Raw genomic sequence first — 19,172 nt, forward strand, 5'->3', positions numbered from 1 at the left:
ACGAAGCCGACGGTGCAGGAGCGGTTCGCTTTTCTCTTCAACAACGAGGTGCTCAGCGACGTCCACTTCCTGGTGGGGAAGGGCCGCGGCTCCCAGCGCATCCCGGCGCACAGGTGGGCCCCGCCGGGCAGAGGGGGGGGGGGGGGGAACGGGGGGTGCCCCACCCGGGGGGACCCGGGTGCCTGATGTGGGCTGTGGGGGACAGGCTGGGCCGGGGGGGCCCGTAGGCCGTGCTGGTGGCCCCGTGAGGGGGTCGGTGGTCCTGGGCTTCAGGCCAGGCCGTGGGTTTGCTGTGGGGTGGCTGGGGGTTCCCCCTGCGCGTCTGTGGGGGGGTACAGGATTTGGGGTTCTGCGCCTCCCTCGTGGAAGGAGAAAGGGGGTTCAGGCAGCTTCACCCCGCGTTTTACCCGGAGCTCGGGGGGATGTGTGGCCTTGGCAAGGCCCAGCTCCGCTCCCGGCGGGATGGAGGGAGCCGCTGGCACCAGGGTCTGGAGTGTGGGTCCCCTCGGTATAATCTGTGACGTGTTGGGAGGCCTCCTGGTCCATCCTTGTCACCGTGGGTTTGCTGTGGGGTGGCTGGGGGTTCCCCCTGCGCGTCTGTGGGGGGGTACAGGATTTGGGGTTCTGCGCCTCCCTCGTGGAAGGAGAAAGGGGGTTCAGGCAGCTTCACCCCGCGTTTTACCTGGAGCTCGGGGGGATGCATGGCCTCGGCAAGGCCCAACTCCGCTCCCGGTGGGATGGAGGGAGCCGCTGGCACTGGGGTCTGGAGTGTGGGTCCCCCCGGTTTAATCTGTGACGTGTTGGGAGGCCTCTTGGTCCATCCTTGTCACCTCCAATCTCCCCCAGCCCTTGGATTGATGTGATGTTTCTTCCTCCGGTTGCCAGCCCGGGCGACGGGGTCCAGCTTTGGGCTGGGAGTGGTTTCCCTGAAGGGTGGGTGCGACTGGGGCAGCGCTGAGGGGAAAAACCCCAAATCCCTGGTTCTCGCTCACAATCGATCCTTGGTTTAGTGGGTGGTGGAGGAGAGGAGGAATAGTCTCCCAGGCTGCCTGATCTCTGCCGAGAGATGCAGGGATTGGTGAGAGCGTTGGGGATGGAAAGGAAAGAGCGATGATTTGAGAAGCCAGATTTCTGCCACGACGTTTCCTTTTAAAAATAACCTTTATGGAGTCTTCTCTGAACCCCTGTATTTTGGGGGGTAACCCACTACTGTAAAAGAAACCCCGTGATCCTGGGAGAGCTGCGCTGAGAATGACATCTGGGCGTGTGGGAGCTGGTGGAGGTTACGGTTAAGGCCAAGCTGCCATTTAAGAGTTTGCAGCTCTGAGCTGCTCGGAACTGCCTCCACCTGGAAAACGCAAACCTGAGGTGGTGGATTGACGTTCGGCTGATTTTTGGGGCATCTCTGGTGGATAGACGTGTGTCACTCGCAACCCACTGCTCGGGGAAGGGCCCCCCAGGCTGCTCGGCTCCACCGACAGTGAAGGAAAGAGTATTTCGCTCAGAGAGGGGACCTGCTTTAATTGGGGTGGGGGTGCCTCCACCTGGAAAACGCAAACCTGAGGTGGTGGATTGACGTTCGGCTGATTTTTGGGGCATCTCTGGTGGATAGACGTGTGTCACTCGCAACCCACTGCTCGGGGAAGGGCCCCCCAGGCTGCTCGGCTCCACCGACAGTGAAGGAAAGAGTATTTCGCTCAGAGAGGGGACCTGCTTTAATTGGGGTGGGGGAAGGCTAATAGTTGGCGTCCTGAGCGCTGGGCAAAAGGAGCCTCCCTCCAAACTATTTCAAACTATGGCTTTTCTCATAAGTGCGGTGGGAGGTGTCCCTGCCCAGGGCAGGGGGGTTGGGACTGAATGATCTTTGAGGTCCCTTCCAACCCTAACCATTCTATGATTCTATGATTCCTGGCAGTTTCCCCTTCAGATTTCCTTTTCTCCCACTTTCTGAACGAAACGTGCTTGTTTCAGGCTGGTTTGAGCGTTTAGGGTGTCAGTTCTGTTCTTTTCTAATTTGAAGCTTAATTAGTATTTGAGTAAGCTTGTCCCTGTCCTGAGAACTAGGCTTGCTAGGTGGGGAGGGGCAATGTTCAGCCCAGAAATAAATGGAAAATAAATGAAGCTTTAAAAAAAAAGTAGCCCCAAAGTAAAATGCTGCCTAATTGCTCTGAAATCCATCTGGTGCTCTGGGTGGTAAAGTTAGAATACAGTGTGTCATGCCATGACATCCCACTTAAGGATTATATAGATTTTTAGTAGAACTTGCCTGTATGATATTACAGTTGGGATATCCTGGTGATTCATGAAGTACCATGGTTATTTGAGAAACAGAGAGCTTAAAATAAAACCACCCAGACCCCTTCTGTGCTCGGTTCTCCCACAGCAGCCTGACAGCAGAAGGTATTTTGTGCTGGAATAGAGTCGCAGAGCAACGATGAGTTTTAATTTGAGAGGTGCTGTGTTGCTCCAGCGACCAGGGGCAGATGTTTGTACTTTGGTGCTAGGTGTGTGAAATAGCACGCGGTTAGCAGGTAAGTATTTCCATAGCCTGGTTTTATTGCGTTAAATGTTCAGACCAGGGCAGATATAAAGCGTGGCTGCAGTAGGAGCACGTCCTAAATAGGGTTCTTGGACCTGGTGGTGGTGCCTTGAGGAGCAGGCTGCAATATCTTACTTGTCACCTTGGATGTGGTTGTGTGGAGCGTTAGAAATTGCTGGTTTTGGCGGCAAACTGGTTGGCACGACTAATCTGCACGTCGCAGGAGGTGATAGGGCAGCTCCCCCTGGTCGGGCTCCTCAGGAAGGAGCAGAGGTGGAGTATTCTAGGTTTGAGGTAGATAAATGGCATATGCACTGAGTGATCACGGGTGGTTTCGTCCACGTGTTGTGGTGGTGCTGGGAGGAGGTTTGTGAGAGTGAGACAGAAACACACCTGAACCAACAGCTAAGAGAGCCTGGCAAGTCCAGTTCATATCAAGCCATAGAAGCAGACAATGGATATCTCACATGGCAACTAAGAGTAAAAATTCATTTTGCGTGTGAAAGCCCTCTTTGTAGATAAATGGCATCAGTAGCTGTGCTGGGTTTGAAGGTTTGTCAGTCCAAGCAGCTGTCCTGTGGAGCCCTGAGAAGATCAGACATTTTCCACCTTCAGGAGGCTCCAGACCCCGTGGAAGTTGCTTGTCTACCCTGGAGCAAGCTCAGTCCTGTAGCCTTCAGCTTGTTCCCTCTTGCTGCTGAATCAGCCATGAAGAAGATGGAACAGCCTTAAGTTTTTTTCTGATGTCAAGGCCAATAAACGCCGGACCGAGCAGGCTGCCTCGGAGCTTCACGATGCCAATGTGGCCAAGGTCAACGCATTGATTAGGCCCAGCAGTAAGAGGGAAGGGTTTTTTTCTCTCTTTTGCCAGATCTGCTTCAGGGAGCACAACATCAGTGACACTAGAAACATCTAAACCTCATCAGCCAGCAGTTGCATGGGGGTGATAATTAAGCTTGTCAATCGGCCAGAAGACATGGCCCAAAAGGGAATAGGGCGAGCATGTGGTGATGCCCCTGTGTGCGCTCCAACCTGGGGCATCTGCAGCTTGGGCACAGTCTGAGTAGGTTTCCAGGCATCTCTCTTCTGAGCTCGTCCTCTCTTTTCTTGGATGCATGTTGACTTGCTGTACCTGCTGTGTCCCGTGCCGGGGTGTCCTAGCCCTCAACTCCTGGGGCTGCATCTGAAGAACCTGTGGGTCTCTGAACCTGCCTCCTGCTTGTTCCACCTGGTGTCTCTGGTCCTTGTGCTGAAGGATGCAGCAAGCAAACCATCATTGTTCATTAGCTTCCCATCACCTACGGTTTCACTGAGCTCCAGCACATCACGTGTTGCTCTGTTCCTCTGCCAGCTCTTCGGGAGTAGATATTTTAAGATTTCTCCGCAGTGGAGCGGATGGAGGAGGGAGGTGGTGTGCAGCGGTGGGATAGTCGTGGTTCTCCAGTGGTTTATTTTTATTATTATTATTATTAACATAGTGCCTGGGAAGGGAGCAGGGCTGTTAAGGTGCACGAATGCAACTTGGTGGCAGGTGGAGGTGCCAAGGTGAACAGGGATGCGGGGAAAATTGACGGGTAGGAAGGTATCAGTAGTGTAATGAATGACATTTGCTTGCAGGCCTTCTAAAGCCTTCGGAGTCAACTTTGCATCCTCGTGAAAACAAATCAAATTATTAACCTCATGGAAGTTCCTGTGACTTACTGCTGAAAGTCAGTTCACTTTGATTCTTAATACGTGCAGAGGGAACGATGAGATATCGAGTGTTGCTCTCTTAGTTCTTTTGCTCCACTTCTGCTCGTTTCTCTGCATGGTTTCAGTACTCTGCTTTATTTTGTCCACCCTATCCATTGAATTCTTCTTCTGAGAAAGGTGGGTCTCTATGCTGGGCTTAGGGTACCTGCATTTCCCTTTTGAGAGCCGCATGTTTGCATCAGATGGTGCTCCCTGGGGTGAGGAGAGGGGCTTGCCCGTGCCCTGGTCGCTACAGCGCTTCAGAAAATAGGAGAGGAAAACAAAAGCAAGCCCTGCTACTCTGCCAGTTTGGCTTAATGGTTGTGTTTCTCCCGTCTGAAGCAAACCCAATTTCTTCCTTTTGCAGACCTAAGTGGTTGGGGAAAACTGTTAGGCTGTGTAGGAGAAACGGTGCATGTCCCTGCTTTTCCTGGGGTGTCTTTAGAGTAGCTTTAAGCATTCCTTTTAGCAAGAGGAAGAAGACACTGTGAAGACAGAGGGATTTTCTTAATTGTGTTCCCTTAATGTTTTAAGGAAACTGACACGGGACTCTGAATTTTATCTCTGGTACCTACTGGGATCCCTTTTGGGCTCAGCAGTTTGAAAAATCAGGCTACTTGCCCCTGAGTGAAATGGAAGCAAAAATGTGAGATTATTTTATTTTTTTTTTTAAATTAATGCCCTTTTCAAATTGTTTTTGAAGGCTGTCCGCTCCTCGAGGATGTGTACCCAGAGATAACGCCTGCGATTGTCTCACCACCATCCCTGCTTCTGTAGGAACAAGGATTTTTGTTTCATCTGGCCATCCCAGTATTGTGAACGGGGGGTTATTATTTGTTCTTGACGTTTTTCTTCAGAATTATTTGACAGAAATAGGCGTGTGTGTACTTGTTCGGTTTGTGTTTTTTTTTAAATCACTGTGGTTTGTCCCTAGTTCTCTGTAACCACTCAGAAACAATACAGCCCAACAGTCTGTCACAGCAAACGAGCCTGGCACATCCACGGCGCTTCGCTCTATTGTGTCCGTGGAAGGCCCCCTCTGGATGGGAGGGGAGTGAAAAGTGAGAAAATGAAAAATTTTCTTTAAAAAGAAAAGAAAAAGACTTCTCTCTCGCTTCCTACTGGGGGAAATCTTAACTGAAATTCCCCTCTAGTGATGGGCTTTCCTTGGGGTCTGACTACTGGAGGTTTCTGGCTTGTGCTTTCTGTCCTGTGGGATTTTTCTGCCTGCAGTTCCCTCTGCCTCTCTCTGCCCAAACAACCAACTGCAGCAAACTCCTCTGCAGCGAGAGCCCCTGAATTTTCCAGCTTCTTCCTTTTTTACACTTGGTTGGAGAAGTGGTTGCAGTCATCGCTTCTGCAGCCGGGTCTGCTCCGCTTCCCCATGCTGCCGAGCTGTGCCCTGCCTGACCTGCGCTGTGTTTTGATTGCAGACACTGGGAACAAGGTTGCTTTACTGGGGAAAAACTCAACTCTGCATTTTCAAACGGGGAAAGTTCTCAAAATGGCTTTTCTAAGGCGTAAGGCAGGTACAGCAGCTTAAATACACACAGACCCTGCAGCCACAGGTCTGTGTCTGTAGTCAGACCCCAAGGAAAGCCCATCACTAGAGGGGAATTTCAGTTAAGATTTCCCCCAGTAGGAAGCGAGAGAGAAGTCTTTTTCTTTTCTTTTTAAAGAAAATTTTTCATTTTCTCACTTTTCACTCCCCTCCCATCCAGAGGGGGCCTTCCACGGACACAATAGAGCGAAGCGCCGTGGATGTGCCAGGCTCCTAAAACAGGAGTTGGTGTTTATCAGTGAGGGAAATCACCTTGTCTACGTGGGAGTGCTGGAATATTATTTTCAGTCTCAAACCTGGTTTGTGGGAATTCTTCCTCTTTCTTTAGGGCCGATAACGTGCCTCTTGCCGTTAATTACCAGGTGAGCTCACAGCAGTGTGAAAAGGGTTTGTGTGCATCTAGCAGTGCCAGTTTGCTTCGACTGAGATTTTTCTCTGCCTTTTAGGCAGGTTTTTTGTGGAAGGAGGCAGCGGTGGGCCCGGGGATGGCAGCTCACATACTGGGTGCTGCAGGAGGTGCCGGTGCCTGCAGCTCTCGGTGCAGTTTTCATGGTTTGAGAGCTTGCTGTGCTGTCCCCAAGGATATCGTCCTGGTGGCCGGGGAGAAAGGATGAGAAGGGGTCATGTGTATTGACAAGTTCTCTGTGTTTTCAGTGTGTGGCTGTGGGGAATTGCACCAAGACTTGAGCTGTTCAACAGAAGGACTTAAATTCCTTACCTTTGTTCTTTCTTAGCTTCTCAACCTCGTGAGTGGTCTGTAGACTCCTGCAAGGACTTTGTAAAGCAGCTGCGTATATTTCTGTTCCGTGATGCACAAAATCTTGTCTTTGGGGAGCCATTACTGTGTTTTATACTGGGACTGGCTCAGGGTGAAGCTGGTGTGTTTGCAGGAACCAAACAGAGAGCCCGACACTCCCTTCTGTTGCAAAACACTTTTGATTTAACGCTAGGAACGATTTGCTTTCCCTTGGGGGTGGCCTTGGGGAATAACAACCGGCCTGGGATTTTGTTGGAAAGTGAATATTGTTTAACATAAGTTTGTGTTGTTTTTTTTTTTTTTCTTTCCCCTTTCTTGTTTGTTTTTTTAATGTTAGGTTTGTGCTGGCTGTGGGCAGTGCAGTCTTTGATGCCATGTTTAATGGTGGAATGGCCACGACTTCGACAGAGATTGAGCTGCCTGACGTGGAGCCGGCTGCCTTCCTCGCTCTGCTGAAGTAAGCTGCTTCTGGTCTGCTCTGTAAATGGAATGAACAGATTTATCCTAGAGACAAATATATTTATAATGAAAGCAATTTTGTGGAGTGGAGATCGTTAAGTTTCTAAATAAAATGCCTCTTTGTTGATCTGCTCAAGGGCGTTTAAATGCTGGGGAAAAGTCTAGTGGGGCCACTGCACAAAAACACCTGACTCGCTCCACGTTTTGGTTTAGCAATAGTTAAATGAATGTGCCCTCCTGCTGCTGCTGGGCAAAACTACATTGGATAGTTTATAATTTTGTAAATATGTAGTTCTATATAGTTACACCACACAAATGCAGCAACGGGGAGATGTTCCTGTTGGCAGTTGGAGTAAGGTGGCCCTTGTAGTTGTTGATAAACTCATTGGCTCATAAATTCTTGTTCAAGAAGTGGTTTGATTTGATGGAAATGCTGTTTGAGAGAAGTGGGGAAAAGCAATCCTTTTAAAGCTCTGAAAGCTACAAGTAGTTGGAGCTCGTTTAGGTTATGGGCAAATGAGCAAGTTCTAACAGGTAAGCAAGGGTGTGAAATCACAGCCGTTCTGTGTGGTATCTCCTGTTGTGTGTGTTTTATTCCTCTCCTGGAGAGCTGGTTTTGAATTTACATTTCCAGCAAGTCTGCATGCGGGGGGAGCAGGAGGAAGGGGCTGTAACATCCTATTCACTGATTTCTTTAAGCTCGGCTGGTGCCGTGTCACACCCAGCAGCGATCCTGGATGTTACGCTGAAAAAGTCATTGTCCCGTTTCTATAGGATTTCTGTAACCTACTTCCAGGGGTTTCCAGTCCTGTGCTCTTGACACGTTCCCCGTTTGCTTCCTATGGGGAGCGATGACTATATATAGCTTTGGCACACTTTTTGCTTTACCTTCAAAAAGCCCTTCGGTCCTGGCTGCGCTATCTTAGAAGATTTAAAAATTGATCTTTGCTACAATGAAAAACCAGAAATAATAGGGAGCCCCGAGCCCCCTCCCCTCTGGCTCGTTCTAAACCAGGCTCCAGCACATGGGGAATCCCTCTAATTGGCATACGACTATCAGCCAGGTAAATCTCTCTGGAGCACAGAGCTAGTATCTATCTTTAAAACTTAGGCTAAAATATCGAGTGAATTAGAGGCAGAGTCATGTTGTTTCCCTGCCAGTGCTGAGATTTCAGCACTTCTATAAACGGTATGGTCATCTGAAAAGACTAAGGGGATGAGTTAAGGTGGATTTCAACAGAAACGTTTATATTTTGTGTAGGAGAAATTGTGTGTGGATTATCACGGTGCCTCTAAAGTTTGCAGTTAGGCTACAGTAGCCGTGCACGTGGTCCAGTGATACCTTAGATGCTTAATCTAGAATCAAACTGTCACTTTTAAAACACTCAGAGCTTAAACGTGCCAAAGGAAGTTTGGGTGCTGTGTTCTAGTAAGAAGCTTAACCAAGAACGTGGTGTGAACCTTCCTGGAGTAAAACCAGTCCCTCCAAATGCTGCTCTGCAGTGGCAGCTGGTCCTTACATTTGTACTGGGCTTGCTCCAAGCCATGACCTAATGCTGTGGGATCAGGAGCTTCTCAAGGAACAAAGTGCCCATCCTGAATGTTCAGCAGAAGGTCTCTTCTGGGCACTAGATTGTGATTGTGTTTGTGGGCTGGTGGCCTTTAATATGTCTGCTGTAATTGTGTAAGAGATCCTTTTTTATTATTATTATTTTCATGGTAACACAAAGAACATTTCTGATTGTATGGGGTTATCAAGAGATCCTTTTTTATTATTATTATTATTTTCATGGTAACACAAAGAACATTTCTGATTGTATGGGGTTGTAATCTAAGTCTTCTTTTAAATTGGTACTGCACTTTTTCACAGTTTGAGCCTCTCTTGTTACCCCTCTTAGCACACGCTGTTTGGACCATTGTAAAAATAAATACTAACATAGTCAGTGCAGTAAACAAACTAGTTGCTTTTGGAGCAACTGTGTTCTTTAATCTTGTCATAAAAAGGATTATTTAGTGAAAATAGGACTGGTGAAGGGATGTGTGCAAAATGCATTCATGAGCCCGTGGCTTGTTGCTGTTATTAACAGATGCTCTAGAGCAGCACAAAAGCCTGCTTTCAGCAGCCAGGAGAGCGCTTCCCTCCCTCTGAATCCCTGTTTGTGCTTCCCGGAATTGCATCCTGGCCCTCTCTGGCTGGAGGACCAGGAGCTCCCCTGCAAGTCCCTCCAGACGGGGACACTGCCTGGCTCTGTCCCCGCTGCCCTGTGAAGCCTCCAGGACCGGTGGCCACGCGACGCGTTGCTGTGTCCCCTTTGGAAAAATGCAGGAGAAGAAATTGCTGGAGTTTCCAGAATCTCCCCTGGAATAGGAATGCCAAGCACAGTTAAGAGCTGAATATTACGCCTCTGTGCTTTGTGCCTTTCAGATCCTGATTGGCAAACGCTCGACTGGTTGAAGGGAAAACAGTAAACAAAAACTCTGCATGGGATTAGGACTAACACCCAGTGTGTAACTGGTTTTAGTGAGCTCAGCCTGTGGGTTCCTGCTGGCTCTGAGCCGCACGCTTGGGTACGAGAGGCTCCGTCAGGATTCCTATGGGGACCTTTGTTTTTCCACGCGCTCTGAATGTCCATCCTTGTTTTGGCCTGACAGTGAGGGCTGATGCTTTGCTCGCAGCGTGGCCGTCCTTGTTTTTCATTGCAATTAACTCTTGCTTTATGCTGAAGTTCCACTGCGTGCTGGACTTTGCCATCTGTGTAACGAAATGAGACAGCTCCGTATATAAAGTGAGGAGACGAGGGGAAAGCAGGATATGGCTAAAACACCTCATCTGCGGTGGATTTATGTGTTTGAGCGGATTACTTCTCAAATAGTATGTAAAATGGAGCTTCTCCTCTGAACTAGACAGGCAGGATTGAATTTTTGTCCTTGTTTAGTCTAATCAAACAGCCAAAAATGTGAATTTTAAGGGGTGCGCTTGGCCAGAGACTGGTCTAGGCTGGAGTAAGTGGCAGGATAAACAGCTCGCTGGTTGTGGGATGCTGGGCAGTTTGACGTGCTTCAGCAGATATTCCAGCTATTCCATTCATTAAAAGTTATACTATAAAGAGTGTGGGTTTGAAAAAAAAAAAAAAAAAAAAGTTTCTCCTTGACAAACCAACGTCAGTGGAAAGGATATGAAAACCATTCCATCTCTCAAAGTATAGGAAATGGGGCCAGGGTGATGGGCAGACAAACATGGTTTTTTTATGAACTGCAAGGATTTTTATCTTGTTATCTTCTTGGCTTCACCAGAGCAATGTTTGTTTGCATGCTTTCAGATTTCTTTATTCAGACGAAGTTCAGATTGGACCGGAGACTGTTATGACAACACTTTACACAGCTAAAAAATATGCAGTTCCAGCCCTTGAAGCTCATTGTGTGGAGTTCCTGAAAAAAAACCTGCGGGCAGACAATGCCTTCATGCTGTTAACACAGGTGAGTTTGCAGTTGTTTGCATAAATTCCTTGAGTAATGGTCATCACAATAGGAAAACTGAATTCTTTGGAGTTGAATTGTCCAAAATGGAGTGATTCTGTGTCATTTTACATTCTTCTTTACAGGAGTCTAGTGCTGATGAGCACGTTCGTACAAAGAACAATAAAATCCAGCAAATGTTGGTGCCGTTTCAGATGTGCTTTCCCTTGTGGTGTGGAGGTGACTCCTTCCATAGTGTGAGCTGGGGAAGAAATTAACAGGGTGGAAAAATTTCATCTGCCAAGAGGAAAAGTGAAATTAGAGGATTTTTGCTTGTTCAGATTCAGGACTGGTGTAATAAGCTCTCTCTGCTTGCTCCATCCAGCTGGTCAGACATTCTTTGAAGGGCTTTTTTGCAATAGTTTCCCTGAACTGGGGGTGAAAGACAGAAAATGCAGCTTTTTCTTGAGTTTTTCAGTTTATTTTCCTGGGAGAGGAACGAAGCTCGTTCCAGCTCACCTTCCTGCTGTACCTAATAAGCTCTCTCTGCTTGCTCCATCCAGCTGGTCAGACATTCTTTGAAGGGCTTTTTTGCAATAGTTTCCCTGAACTGGGGGTGAAAGACAGAAAATGCAGCTTTTTCTTGAGTCCTTCAGTTTATTTTCCTAGGAGAGCTCGTTCCAGCTCACCTTCCTGCTGTACCAAAAGCACACAAACTGGAGTTTCAGTGCAGCTGCGTTTCTTGACTCTTGGTGGGGCCAGTTGCCCATCCCTGTGCCCCTCCATCTGATCCAATCTCCTCCATCTTCCATTGGACTCTTCGAAGCAGCAAACTGGAAGCCAGTATTTACAACTTCTGCTCATTTTGGAGAAGATCAGGCTTTGCATGCAGGCTGATTAAATTAGCATCAGTATCCTTCTCATTTCCTCGCCCCATCTTTTCTTTCTGGTCCCTGCCACCCTCTCTGCTGATGGTTAGTGACATATCAGTGACTTCCACAGCGCTGTCACCTGTGTGTTGCCAGGAACACCCTGCTCTGGGTGGTGTGGGAACCAGAAACACATAGGAATCGTGTGTGTGAGTTTCCTTCCTTTAGTGAATGGGCATCTGAGCTCTGGAGGAGGAGTTCTGATCCGCCTGCTCAGGAGAGCTGCCATGATTCCCCAGGGTCACAGAATGGTAAGGGTTGGAAGGGACCTTCGGAGATCATCTAGTCCAACCAAACACCATTTCTGGTGTTAAAAAATCCTTGCAGAGGAGTTTTCACACTGCCCTGACTTGGGAAGCAGTGTTGGTCGACTGTTGGCTGAACATGAGCCAGCAGTGTGCCCAGGTGGCCAAGAAGGCCTGTATCAGGAACAGCGTGGTGAGTAGGACCCAAGAGGTGATCATCCCCCTGTACTTGGCACTGGTGAGACCCCGCCTCGAGTACTGTGTCCAGTTTTGGGCCCCCCACCACACGAAAGACATTGAGGTGCTAGAAAGGGTCTAGAGAAGGGCAACGGAGCTTGTGAGGGGTCTGGAGAGTAAGTCTTATGAGGAGAGGCTGAGGGAGCTGGGGGTGTTCAGTCTGGGGAAGAGAAGGCTGAGGGGAGACCTTATTGCTCTCTACAACTCCCTGAAAGGAGGGTGTGGAGAGGCGGGGGTCGGTCTCTTCTCCCAAGTTACAGATGATAGGACAAGGGGTAATGGCTTCAAGTTGCGCCAGGGGAGGTTTAGACTGGACATTAGGAAACAATTCTTCACAGAGAGAGTGGTGGGGCATTGGGACAGGCTGCCCAGGGAGGGGGCTGAGTCCCCATCCCTGGCTGTGTTTAAGAAGCGTTTAGATGTGGTGTTGGGGGATATGGTGTGGGGGAGAACTTTAGAGTAGGGTGGATGGTTGGACTCGATGATCCCGAGGGTCTCTTCCAGCCTAGATGATTCTGTGATTGTGGTGGTCTGGCTCCGAGGTGTGGTCCTGCTTGCCCAGCATATCTGGGTGCTGCCTTCTCTCCTCCTTGTCAGGAGTACAAGTGTTTTTCAGGCTCTGACTGTAGTTACCACATCCCTGGCAGTGTCTGCACCAGCAGTTTTCACAGAAATGGAAGCACTGTTGGCCTGAAGCAGTCGCTCCTGAGGCTTGGCTTGGTTTCTGCGATCAGGCTGGGTTTTTATTTGACTTTAAATAGTAATATCAAGTCCTCAAAGTAGTTCCGTGTTCCGTTGCTGTTGTAGACACTTTGCTGCTAGGATTCAGCTGTTGATGCAAAATGCCATGGCCTTCTTCACATACCCTCTTTTTAACTCGTCCCTTTTCCACGTGCCACAAATAGGTGATGCAGCCTCTGCGACGCGGGGGGAAGATCCTGGCCTTAAAAACTCTCCCTTGGGTGATGGTAGCCATGTCTGTGCTCCCTCTTTGGCTGCAGCTCTCCTATTCCTCGGGTCCAGCAGCCTGAGGTCTGAAAGCTTGGGAGCTGTTATCCAGGAGCCAAGAAGAGCTCTTTCCTGTAGGCTGCGGTTGGGAAGAGCCATGGCCTCGTGAGGATTAGTGGTGTCAGCTTTGTGGTGGGGTTCTCTGTGCAGGGATTTCTCTGGCGTGCTAAGTCTCCGCAACCTGACTTTGCAGCTTTGGCAAGGTAACTTCCTTACGAGTCACAAAGGTCTTGCTTTGACAAAAAAAGGAAGGTGTTCCTAGTTTTTCAGATCTCAAAACCAAGATAGTCCCTGGCACTCTGTCAGCTGCGCTGGGGTGGCTGAAATGCCAGATGGAGACGGGCTTTCCTGGTCCCTTTTGTTTGTGGCTTATCCATTACGATTAATTATTAGTGGTGATTCGTATCTAGTTTATGTTCTAGTTACATAAACTAGATTTGTTCTGGTTTATGTGGTATATTGCAGTACATCAGGTCTCTAAAATGTTAGAGGCTGATGTTCTTTGAGAAACGTATCTGCATCTTGGGCTGCATGAGATACCTCACTTCATGGAGCTGTTCTCAAAATGCTCTTGGTTTCACTGAATTTCACTGAATTTTTAGAGTTGGAAGGGACCATAGAAATCATCTAGTCCAACTCCCCTGCTGAAGCAGGACCACCCAGAGCTTGTCAGAGCATGTTACTCAGGAGCATCCAGGCGGGTCTTGAAAATCTCCAAAGAAGGGGACTCCACAACCTCCCGGTTCTGGTCCTTCAGTGTGAAAATCGGCCTCTGTTTTCTGCTTTTGCTGTGACAAATTGACAATTTGTACAACCAGTTACAGGCTTCAGAGTGTGGACTTTAAGATCGCAGAGCCCCAAACCTCCTTTGCGTCTATGGCTGCTGAATCCTGCTGGTCCAGCAGCCGTGTCCCTGACAGCGTTTGGAGCAACTGCAAATCTGTGGCAGAAATATCAGTGGCAAACAGCTCTCCTAATTGATCGTGCCTCGTAGCAAACCCTGATCCTCTTTCATGCCAAGACCTACATGCAAATGTCACTTTGATCAACAAGGAAACAATAGCTTGCCCAAAGCCGTGGTGGGGGAGAACTCTCCCAGCGTAAGGCAAGTCCTTCACGTGTCAAAGGAGAAGCCACTTCAGTAGTAACGTCTGAGGCAGTCGCAGCTCTTGGGTGCCAGGAGCGTGAGGCCCTGGCAGGTCTCTAGCCCCAGAGCAGACAATCCCTGCTGAACTTCCCTGCTCCTCAGAAAACATGGAGCTGTTTCACTTTTCCACACTTGAGGTCTTGGCGTCGAAGGTGGGCCTTGCTGAGCTCTGCAGCCCGTGAGCAAGGGTGAAGCAGAAGATGCTCCATAGTGCTAAGCCTCCATGAGTGCCTGAATTCCCAGCCCAAACCACGATTTTTGAGCCTTTCCTATGGCAGTGGGTTCAAGTCCCAGTGTGCCCTTGCACTAGTGCTAGGTGTGATGTTAAGGCAGTTCCTTCCTAAATAGCAAAAACCAAAGCATTGGTAATAAGAGATCGTCTTAGTGACTCTTGTGTGTTCCCACCTCATTTCTGGTTCTGCTGGGTACAGGGATGGTTGGACTTGATCTTAAAGGTCCTTTCCAACCTAAATTATTCTGTCATTCCATGTCTTGGTGGTCCAGGAGCATCTGAAGTGAAATTGTTATGAGACTACACTTACTCTGCGCAGAGAGATTCTGAGCTGTGTGCAGGCTTTGTTTGGAACAGTAACCTATTTTGGGGGGAGTTCTTTAAGGTAACTAGATTAGAGTAGCTGTTTCTGTGCAAAACACGCAGCTGCACTACCCAGGCTGTGTCCCCCTCGCACACATCTCGGTGGGACACACAGTGTCCCTGCTAGGGCCTTTTTGCTAATACCTGAGCTCAGTGTGACTATATTTTTACAGAATAAGCTATTTCCGCGTATCCCTAGAGCGAGCAGGTTGGATTGTTGGACAAAGCTTTTGTCTAAATATAAAAATGCTGTAGTAAAACTCGCCCGTGCTGGGCTGACGCGGTCAGTGTGCGCGCTAGAAAAGCGCTGCAGCCGCGGTAACTGATGTGATGGTAAAACAAAGACGTGCCTGAAGACATGCACGGCTAAAGCAGAGCTCATGCCAAGGGCAGATTTTTCTAGTGTTTGCCTTGTCATGCTTAACTGCTTGTGAAAGGCTGCTGCGGCCCAGCGAATTCATCACCAGTCAGGCGTAGTATTGCTAACAAAGATGGGCTCGGGGAGAGAAGGGGGGGGGTCCTCACTTAGTGTAAACTTTAAAATCCCTTTTGTGTTAACGACTGCTTCTTCATTACTAGGCAAGACTTTTTGATGAGCCTCAGCTGGCCAGCCTCTGCCTGGAGAACATCGACAAGAACACGTCAGATGCCATCAATGCGGAGGGGTTCACAGACATCGATCTGGGTAAGCTTATTTTTTCCCCCCTCCACCCTCTACGTGCTTTCAGAACATTCCAGCCTCTAGAGTTATTACAGGTTAATACTTGGCACTTTTGTGGCTTTGCTGTTCTGGAGCAATCTGTTGAACCAACAGTCTCTGGCACTGAGTGGCTGCAGACCAGGCGTTTGCAAAAGAGCGCGCTTGCTTGCAGAAATACCCTGGAATCTGCTTACTTTGGTGCAACCTGAGTTTTCTGGGCATGATACAAAGCCCGTTTCCTCTGTTGACGTTGGCAGGTTTGGGGTGGGTGTAACTTGCTGCCTTTTGTGAAGTTGGCACCGTTCCCTGAGCCTGTGTCAGGTTTTGGAGTTAAAAAGGTGTTGCGCTTTTGGAAGCAAGAACTGGCTATTTTAATTATCCTATGCAGTCTCCAAGCTTGCCGGGCACAGTTAATAAACATTAAAATTCAGACTTTAACCTTCCTCCTGATGAGATGGACTGTGGAGGTAAAGCATGGGCAGCCTTCTGGCTTTCGTGCTGCTTGCTTCATCCAAATGTGACGTCAAGTGAGTTGCAATTCATTTTACTGCAGTTGCATTAACGTGCCAATTAAATGGGCAGTGTTTGCTGCTCCAGTGAGTTACTTGCTTGTGGAACATGCAGATATATCTCCCTCGGAGGCCTGTTTTTTTCACTTGCTTCTCTTTTGCTCACCTTGGCTGTAGGTAGGGTACTCCTGGCTGGGTAAAACGGGGTGATTTGGGTTAGTGCCTAAAGTCGTGGCTCTCTGTCCTGCCTTGCAGACACTCTGGTTGCAGTGCTGGAGAGGGATACCCTGGGCATCCGGGAGGTTCGTTTGTTTAATGCTGTGGTTCGCTGGTCGGATGCTGAGTGTCAACGGCAGCAACTTCAGGTGATTCCAGAGAACAAGCGGAAAGTACTGGGCAAAGCACTTTCTCTTATCCGCTTCCCATTGATGACTATTGAGGAGTTTGCAGCAGGTAACTGAACAAAGGCCTTTCTGGCAACCCCTGGTCTTTGCTTTCTCTGAACTGCAGAGGATCAAGTAGATGCAAATGGATTTTCTCTGTGTATCCTGTTGTAATTTAAATTTGAGGCGATCCCCTATTCCCACTGATCTGCAGAATCTACTGTGTGAATGCTGTTTTCATTCATAATCACTCACTTTTTTAAAGACTGTGCTGCTCCATCAAGTAGGAGCAAGTTGCATCAGAACAGTTTGTACTCATGGTGTGGTTACTGTCTCTTTCAGCTGAGAGCTGAGATCCAAACAGGGGTTCACATGTTTTCCTGTCTAACCATTCCAAGCGTTTAAACTCCACGAAGCTAATGGAGTTGCAAATAATTGCTGTTGATTGCAGCCTGCTCCCAAAGAGAAATGAGGATGTTTCTCCCCATTCTGTGTCTGCTGCTGCCTGTGATCCAGTGGTGGGGTTGGCCATGTCTGGTTGATGCCTTTCAGAGCAGAGCCCCCTAGCAGAAACAACTTTCAAAATGTTCTGTGAGCTGAGGGGTTAGTGTTGTTTAGTCTGTGACCCAAAGCATTTTTCATGTTTACATTAAGATCTGGATCTACAAAAATGTTTAAATCATTGAACAGTTTTGACTAAAGATTTTTTTTTTGGTTTGTTTTCATGGCCTGTTGTCTTTGACTTCATGCTCTGGTGATTCTCCAGGGATTGAAAACTGGCCATCGGTTTAAATAGTTCTCATGCTAAAAGACACTGTGGAGCCATTATCAAAACTGAAACTTGATTTAGGCTGCAAAGAAGCAAAGCGGGTCACTGACACCACTTCCTTTGCACGTCACTTCTCAAGGCAGAGAAGCTTAGCAACAGTTAATGTACAGATTTCAAGATGAAGATGAATATTAGTAAGAAGTAAATCTGTGCTTAAAACTTGGTACCCGCTTTCTATTTTGCCTGTCACAGCTGTGATGTGGTCTTAGGGATGTGAATCTCTTCAGAAGTGGCTTAGTCAGGGAGGCAGGGATCTGTTCATCCAAACTGGGAGACTTCCCTTTGTGTTGGCACCGGGTGAACACACGGCACACTCTGTTCTGTGTGCACTGAGCCAAAGGGTGCAGCAGATCACAGAATTGTACAGTGGGTTGGGTGGGAAGGGACCTGGAAGCCCCCCCAGTGCCACCCCCTGCCCTGACTTCCCTTTGTGTTGGCACCGGGTGAACACACGGCACACTCTGTTCTGTGTGCACTGAGCCAAAGGGTGCAGCAGATCACAGAATTGTACAGTGGGTTGGGTGGGAAGGGACCTGGAAGCCCCCCCAGTGCCACCCCCTGCCCTGGGCAGGGACACCTCCCACCACACCAGGTTGCTCCAAGCCCCCTCCAACCTGCCCTTGAACCCCTCCAGGGATGGGGCAGCCACAGCTTCTCTGGCCAACCTGGGCCAGGCTCTCCCCACCCTCACCCCAAACAAGTTCTTCCCCACAGCTCAGCTCCATCTCCCCTCTTGCAGGGTCCAACCCTTCCCCCTCCTCCTAGGGCTCCCCTCCCTCATCCAGAGTCCCTCCCCAGCTTTCCTGGAGCCCCCCTTCTTGAGGGACTGGAAGGGGCTCCAAGGTCTCTGCGGAGCCTTCTCTTCTCCAGGCTGAACCCCCCCAACTCTCTCAGCCCCCCCTCCCAGCAGAGGGGCTCCAGCCCTCCCAGCATCTCCGGGGCCTCCTCTGGCCCCGCTCCAACAGCTCCATGTCCTTCTGCTGGTGGTGGCCCCAGAGCTGGAGGCAGCACTGGGGGGTGTCTCCCCAGAGCGGAGCAGAGGGGCAGAATCCCCCCCTGGCCCTGCTGGGAGAGAGCATCCTCCTGGATAGCTCTACACCCCTCAGAGTAGTTCCTGTCTACCAAGCTTTGTGTTTTTCTATAGATCCTGTTTCTTTCAGCCCTTCTTTCAGATCTTGGATATCCTGTTTCACTGGGAGGAATGTGTTAATTTTGACATATTTTGGTTGAATCCTTTGAGCTGGGGATGTCAGTGCCCTTCCCCACACTGTCACAACTGCCTCTTGACTCTGATCTTTGGTTAATCGTCTTGATTTGAGAGGAACTTGTAAGTTTTCTCCATCCACTTTAACCTCAAAAATGAACAAAAGCAATGCTCAAAGGTGAGAGGCTGCACTGGTCAACTCGTCCCTAAACGAGGGACTACCCTGAAATTGCTTCAGCTTTGTCCTTTTTCTGAGTTCCAGGGTGACTGGGATTTCTTTGGTGATGACAGCAGAGGTAGGAGAGGGAAACCACTCCCCTCCGCCCCCCTCTCCCAAAAGAACAACAACAAAAAAGGATTTTTACAGGCAGTGGTTTCACCAGTTTATTGTATATTCTGGTGTCGAACATGGAATTTTGCATGAAGATGTTTTAACTGGCAAACGCGTCCCTCCCCTCCCTTAGAGCAAGTAATCTGAAACATTTAAGAACAGGATAAGTTTAGACATGATCAATGACGGCTGATTTTTGCTGAGCAAAGTGTCCAAGAGCTCATTTATCTGTTAACAGTCCTTAAATTCTTTCATCTCTCCCTATTGCAGCCTTGGACCACGTTACATCTGTGTAATGTCGTGCTGAATTTAACCAACTACAGGTTGCTTTGGGCCAAAGAGTCACCAGGCATTTGCTTCCCCCAATAACGAGCACTTACTGCTGTTGTTTCTCAAGTAGGCAGTGGTCTTGTTTCTCTTAAAATCCTCTTGCAAATAGAGGTGCAGAGTGCCTTTTGACTCCTAAGCTAAAAGACTACCTTTTACCTGGATCCACTTTTGAAAGTATTTGAAGTAGTTTCCAAAGCTTGAGGTCAGCATCGCTTTAGAACA

At 48.7% G+C, this 19,172-nt stretch overlaps 1 protein-coding gene across 2 annotated transcripts in view; it reads left to right on the forward strand.

The window, feature by feature from the left end:
- Positions 1 to 6: 6 nt before the first annotated feature.
- BTBD2 (BTB (POZ) domain containing 2) overlaps positions 7 to 19,172 on the forward strand; it is a 29,631-nt gene continuing 10,465 nt past the window's right edge. For both annotated transcript variants that reach the window (XR_001413766.1, XM_014957967.1), the window contains exons 1-5: positions 7 to 113; positions 6,926 to 7,045; positions 10,368 to 10,524; positions 15,244 to 15,349; positions 16,129 to 16,326. Coding sequence is in view for 1 of the 2 variants with exons in the window: in XM_014957967.1 (XP_014813453.1) it covers positions 6,963 to 7,045; positions 10,368 to 10,524; positions 15,244 to 15,349; positions 16,129 to 16,326 (544 nt within the window). In the remaining variant the exon portion in view is untranslated. The remainder of the gene's footprint in view (positions 114 to 6,925; positions 7,046 to 10,367; positions 10,525 to 15,243; positions 15,350 to 16,128; positions 16,327 to 19,172) is intronic.

Source organism: Calidris pugnax, unplaced genomic scaffold, assembly GCF_001431845.1.
Source record: "Calidris pugnax isolate Ruff unplaced genomic scaffold, ASM143184v1 scaffold255, whole genome shotgun sequence".
Classification (NCBI taxonomy): Eukaryota; Metazoa; Chordata; class Aves; order Charadriiformes; family Scolopacidae; genus Calidris; species Calidris pugnax.